The following is a 6,963-nucleotide window of genomic DNA, read 5'->3' as shown; positions in this document are numbered from 1 at the left end:
GCCAAGCTGAGAGAGATAATCTACATGAAAAGTGATGGGAAACAAGTTGCTAGATACGTAGGGGGACGAAAACTTGCCTATAGAGATAGAATTGGGCTTCAAATGCTACTAAATGTTATTGATGCACAAGATATGGCTTTAAGGGCATAAATGTTAGGAGAGTACTAATATGATATTTGATTATCAAAGAAGGGTTCCTATCATAGAGCCTTGATTTACACCTACTGAGAAGGGTAAGTTGCCATAAATAAATAATTAATCTAAGCAAGCTAACATAGGCTCCAACTATGATAAAAATAGGCTCCTAACAAGGATAACCAGAAAAGAGATAATCCCTATGCTAAATTGTCTTCTATAAAGATTATAAATCCAAGTAGAAAGTACATATATCCACTGTATATCCTAAGAGGAAGCTTGTGAATGTCGATGAACATGAGGATGAAAAGTGTTAAAAAAGTATAAAATTGTATCTAGAGGAGTCTTATGAACCTGATAATGAGGGTGAGTATGAGAGTGATGATGATCAAACATATATGGTGAGACCAATGTTGTTAAAATCATGAGTTAACTCATAAAATATATGATTTTAGAATTTAACATGTATCTAATGTGTAAAATCGGACTAAAAACTTGACAACCAATAAACTCGTTTAAACTCAATAAAATCGGTAAACTTGGACCAATTTTATGAGTTTGAAAGAAGTATAAAATTATGCAATTTGATAATTTGTATCTTAATATTTTCATTGTTCCAAATTTATATCTTGCAAAACTTGTATAATCTGATAATCAAAGGCTTGATTTTGACTATAATTATTATAATTTTTTAATAACACAAGTTATTTGTGGATTTCATACTTGTAAAATGAAAATACCTATTCATTTTTGACACAACATATAATATACAATATAAACTCAAATAATAAGCTCAAATCGTAAAATCATAAAATCATATGCAAAGTATTTTAACTAAATATATATTAACAATTCCAGTCAAGTAGTAATTAATAATATAACACAATTAAAAAAATAAATAATAGAAAAGTCCAAACACTTTTTTTTTTTTTTCACATTGATTCATCTATTTTTTAGACAAATCAACTCATTTAATTCATCATTTACAATAAATCACTCCAAATAAAAGTAATATGTTAATTTGGAACAATGATGAGACACAACAAGAGTCAAGCATGCCAATTTACAACTTTTGTACTATGTATTTGCTAGCTAAAACAAAGGAATATGCCAATTGATATATTAATTTTGAACAATGATGAGACACAACAACACAAGCTTTTTTGAAACTAGGTGCATTGTAAACCAAAATTTTTTTGACCTTATTATTGATAATGATAACTATGATAATATTATTGGTAAACAATATTTGAATTGGATTTGAACATAGAAACATTTTGAACCTTACACTATATGTTGAATTAAAAAAGTGTAAAAGGTAACATTAACTAAAAGATGTAAATTTCTTTAGGCAAGTATAAAGATGAAGTTTATTCTGATGTAATTGATATGAATGCTTGTAACTTTTTATTTGAAAGGCCATGATAATATGATGTGAATGTATGGGCACGAGGGATGAGAAAACATTTATATGTTTGTTAAGGATATAATTAATGTCACTTTGATATATCTAAAAGGGAATTTCCAACCAAAAGTCTTAAAGGCTAGAGAAAAGGCATTACTTATTATTACCGATTCTTTGTTAGGATTTGAGACAAATTTAAAAGAGTCAAAGGAAGTACATACTTTAATTGTGAAGTCCTTATTGTAAGAAGCTAACAAGGCAATAAAGATCCTTATAGCTATTAAGCTTATATTACATGAGTTTTAGAAATTTATTCTAGATGAGCTACAAGATGAGTTACCTCTCGTGCATGATATCAAGCACCAAATTGACTTGATACTAGGGGCTAGTCTTTCAAATTTTCCTCATTACAGGATGAGCCTAAAAGAGAAGGAGATTTTAAGGGAGTCATAATAGAAGAATTGTTGAAGAAAAGGTTGATTTAAAAGAGCTTGAGTTCATGTGTTGTCCCTGCTTTACTGACATAAAAAAGGTAGTTGGTGTATGGGTGTTTATTGTTGTGCCATTAACAAAATCATAATAGCATACAAGTTTTCAATTCCATGATTGGATGATATGCTATATTAGCTGTATAGTGCAACAATATTTTTAAAGATTGACTTAGGAAATGAATACTATCAAATTTAAATTCTACCAAGGGATAAGTGAAAAATATCTTTTAAGATAATTGATGAATTATTTGAGTGGTTAATCATGCCATTTGGGTTAACAAATACATCGAGCATATTCATGAGGCTTATGAATAAGGTTTTGTGACCTTTCATAAGTAAATTCATTATGGTTTATTTTAATGTTATCCTTGTGTTCAATTATAATGAAACAAATCATATTGAGCACTTAAGAAGTGTTCTGAAGGTGATGCTGAAAAACAAGTTGTATGTAAATTTGAAGAAGTGTAGCTTTATGACCAATAAATTGTTATTTTTGAATCTTGTGATAAAAGCTGATGGAGTTGAAGTTGATGAAGAGAAAGCAAGGGCAATTCATGATTAGCTCATACCTAAGACAATTATTGATATGCAGAGTTTTCATGGCTTGACTACTTTCTGTAGAAGATTTATTTAGAATTTTAGTAGCATTGTGGCATTTATCAATGAATGTTTGAAGAAGGGGAAGTTTAAACATCGTGAGGAAAAAGAAAATAGTTTTGCTTTAATAAATGAGAAGCTATGCAATGCTCTAGTACTTGTTTTACCTAACTTTTACAAGTTGTTTAAGGTTAGATGTGATGTTTGTGGAGTGGGTATTCAGGGAGTTCTTTACAATGAGAAACATCCTATAGCATTTTTCAGTGAAAAGTAAAATGAAGCTCACTTGAAGTACCACCTATGATAAAAAGAGCACTTTATGATATGGTAATGACTTTGAAAATTTAGGAGCATTATTTGATTAATAAATATTTTATTTATATTCAATCATGAAGCTTTGAATAGTTAGAAGAAAATCAATATAAATATGATGACCAAGTGGATTACATTCCTTTAAAAGTTCAATTTTAGTCTGAAGCATAAACCTGGAGTTTAGAAAAAGATGGTTTATATATTGAGTAGGCTATTTGCCCTACTAACAACATTTCATAGTGAAATTTTAGGTTTTGGGTGTCTGTAAGAGTTGTAAATTGAAGATATTGATTTTTAAAAGATATGATATAAGTATTCTAATGGTCGAGCTGATTGAGATTTCTATATACATGATGATTACATAATAAAAGGTGATCTATTGTGTATCCCTTCACATCTTTACGTGAGAAATTAATTCGAGACTTGCATAATGATGGATTAAAAGGTCTTCGAGGAAAAGACAAATTAATGTCAGCTTTAGAGGATACATATTACAAGCTTTAAATAGCTAAGGGATAATCACAAAACATTGGTTTATACATCTCTCCACCTACACGTAAACATTTTTGGGAAGATAATGAACGCAAACATTTTGGGAAGATAATTTCATGGGTTTAATGAGAAATAGATTATGCTTTTGTTTTGGATAGATATCTAAAAATAACACTTTATATCTTGCAAGAAGACTACGAATGCAATTAGTGTAGTTAGACTGTTTTTAAGGGACATAAAAAGATTAAATGATGTTCCAAAATCTATCATGTTTGATAAAAATTCTAGATTTCTTAGTCACTTTTATCTAACTTTATGAAAGATATTGTATTTTTTTTTTAAGTTTAATAATATCGCTATCTATAAATTAATAGCCAAATAAAGTTTCCAAATAAAATTTCAGATAATTTGATTTATAACATTTACAGAGAAAAACTTAAATAGCTCAAGCATAATTTTCTTAAAATAATTTCAAGTATGATGTCATTTGCAAGACATCATTTAAGATTATGTATTTAAGATTATGCATATGAAGACTCCAAATGATGTACTTAATTTACACTTATTATTTAAAATCATTGGGTTTAGCACGTATAATCTAGTTGAACAAGTGGAAGCTATGCATTAAAAAGCCATAAGAAACTAAAAGAATCAATTGCTAGAAATAGACGCGAAGAAAAAAAAGCAAGTTAAATTGTTTTAAAAAAAAGAAATGATCATTGTTTTCTTATGTAAGGAGCGGTTTTCATTTGGTACCTATATAATAAGTTGAGGATGAAGAAGTATGGTTCATATAAGGTGCTAAAAACAATTAATAATAATTTTTATGTTATTGATCTTTTCAATATCATAGACATATCAAAAACTTTTAATGATGTTAATGTTTCCGAATGTTTTCTAGATACTAAACTCAATTCAAGTATGAGATTTTTTAAAATAAAGGAGATTGATGTAGAACAATTATTTCAAGGGTTTTTCTAGACTAGGTGTTAGATGTATTTCATTAATTATATAAGTTTAATTAAAAAGAGTTATAAATTTTTTAGATTTATTGTTCATAAAAATATTTAATTTATTTAACTGAGATTTAAACAATTATCCGTATTGGAAATTTTCTCGTTTATCTTTGCTACAGACTCATTGCATTATCCAGAAACTTCAGATTCCCTTTAAGCTATCCATGCAATCCAATTTTATCCAATCAAATTGAAGCATACTTGCACGTGTCATTTTCAAATGCTAAGAGAGAAGACAAACGAGATTAGATTGTGACCATAGAGCTCCCCTCCTCTCCCACTGTCTCCCCGTCAGTCTTTCAGCATGCCGCCACCAGCACCAGCAGCAGCAGCAGCTTTACACTCTTCTTTGTGTTTTTCTTCTCCGAAGCAGACATCCCATCCCTCAATTTCTCAGCAACCAAACATCCAGTTATCGGTAAAGTCCAAAAGCCTCCTTCACAAGCACCCACTGTACACACCAGCCCACACAAATATCTCCTTTGAAATCAAAGAAAAGATTCTGTGTCTTGAAATCATGGGAGTTGACTCTGGCAAAGCATTATCCCAAAACCCTTCTCTCCACACAGCCTCTCTAGGCTCCATTCAGTCCATAATCTTCTTTCTCCAATCCAAAGGAATCCACCAAAAGGACTTGCCTAGGATATTTGGCATGTGTCCAAAAGTTCTCACTTCTAACATCAGAACTGACCTTAAACCTGTTTTCAACTTCCTATCCCAAGACTTAAAAGTCCCAGACAATAACTTCAGAAAGGCCATCAACAAGTGCCCGAGATTGCTAGTTTCTAGCGTGAGAGACCAGCTCAAACCATGCTTGTTTTATCTTCAACGGCTTGGGTTTGAGGATTTGGAAGCCTTGGCTTATCAAGACCCTGTGCTGTTGGTTTCTAATGTTGAAAACACCTTAATTCCTAAATTGAAGTACTTGGAGAGCATAGGTTTTTCAAGAGACGAAGCTGTGGCTATGGTTTTAAGGTGTCCTGCATTGTTTACTTTTAGTGTCGAGAATAACTTTAAGCCAAAGTTTGATTACTTTGCCGAGGAGATGAAGGGGAAGTTGACCGAGTTGAAGGGGTTTCCTCAATATTTTGCTTTCAGTTTGGATAAGCGAATTAAGCCCAGGCACATGGAGGTCGTGCAAAGTGGGGTCAAAATTCCTTTGCGACTGATGCTCAAGAGCACTGATGAAGAGTTTGGGGAGATGATAAGGCCAGGGGCTGGATAAGAGTGTGCCATAGTACATTGAGAATATGCCTATTTACCTGTTTATTTATCGTCTTGTATAAAGATGTATATATATCCTCCATTAATAATTCTGTAATTTTTCCTTCTAATGAATAGGCAATTTGAATTCTTTTTTGACATGGTGTAGTTTCAAGATATATCAGTCTAAGCAAAACCCCAAATTGTGGCTGCACATGATCTGATCACCTGAAGTCCATCCCAGTCTGAGAGACGGATGGCTTCAATTTCAATTTGATAGACGGATGGTTTCATGTTCAGTATCCCATGATAAAATTTTGCGATGTCTGCAAATGTAGTTACTGTTAGAATGCCAAGGTGTCATTTTAGTTAGCCTGCCTTTTAATGGAAAAATAAATAAATAAATTGAGTGGGCCACCTTAATAACCATTGTGTTTACTTTAACAAAACAGTTTTTTAATTTATTCTAAAAATACTCTTCAAAAACAATTAGGAAAACATGATTATTATATTTCCCAATTTTCTTAATAAATTACATAAATGATTTTGTTGGACAACCACCACATTACTTATTCATGCTATTGTAGGTAGTAAAGAAGTTGAGTTTGTTTAAGGTTAAGGTGTGATGTTGAGAATTAATAAGTATCAATAAAAGATTTGTTAATTGAGCTAATTATAAAGCCAATAGCTAAGAAGATCAAAGGGACATTTAGGAATATTTAATAGGTTGTTAATCATTTTTTACTCTATAAAAAAAATCAAGAAAAGAATTTAAAAATAAAAGAGGATATACATGAAAAAAGCCTAAAAGAATGCCTAAGTTGATGGTGAAGGATCAAAATAACTAATGAAAAGTTGGAGGACCAGAATGTACAAGATTGATAAAATTAATAATCCAATTCTAGTTTACAAAAATTCCATTTGGTGAAAATATTTTTATTTGGGGTAAAGATATATAAATTTTAATGAGTAAAGAATCAAAGAGGATTTTAAAAGGCTTAATTAATTTTATTAACGACTTAATTGCAAGAAAAATTAGTTTTTAGAGTCAATTTTGGTGTTAATTGAAAGAAATTAAAGTTTGGGGACTAAAATTAAACTTTGAAAAGTTGAACGGGTCAAATTAGGGGGTTTAATTGTGAAAAAAATAAAGTTTGATAGTCAATTAAAGATTTAATTAAAAAAAATTAAAATTAAAAACCAAATTATAAAAGATACAAAACTTTAAAAGCTAAAATTGACCACATCACGGGTCAAATTGAAGAAAATTAAAAGTTTGATTGTCAATTAAGAGTCTAAATGCACAAATCAA

General features: G+C 30.4%; 1 protein-coding gene across 1 annotated transcript; it reads left to right on the top strand.

The window, feature by feature from the left end:
- The first annotated feature begins 4,643 nt into the window (after positions 1-4,643).
- LOC105115276 (Mitochondrial transcription termination factor family protein) lies at positions 4,644-5,812 on the top strand. Its single transcript, XM_011012115.1, has one exon. It carries the CDS (start codon positions 4,753-4,755, stop codon positions 5,671-5,673), a length of 921 nt encoding a protein of 306 aa, XP_011010417.1. The 5' UTR covers positions 4,644-4,752; the 3' UTR covers positions 5,674-5,812.
- Positions 5,813-6,963: the final 1,151 nt, after the last annotated feature.

Source organism: Populus euphratica, unplaced genomic scaffold, assembly GCF_000495115.2.
Source record: "Populus euphratica unplaced genomic scaffold, PopEup_1.0 scaffold669.1, whole genome shotgun sequence".
Taxonomy (NCBI): domain Eukaryota; kingdom Viridiplantae; phylum Streptophyta; class Magnoliopsida; order Malpighiales; family Salicaceae; genus Populus; species Populus euphratica.
This window is presented reverse-complemented; position numbering and strand designations above follow the sequence as displayed.

Excerpts from the sequence above, each read along its gene's own strand:
- LOC105115276 (XM_011012115.1), top strand. The coding sequence starts at position 4,753 with ATGCCGCCACCAGCACCAGCAGCAGCAGCAGCTTTACACTCTTCTTTG.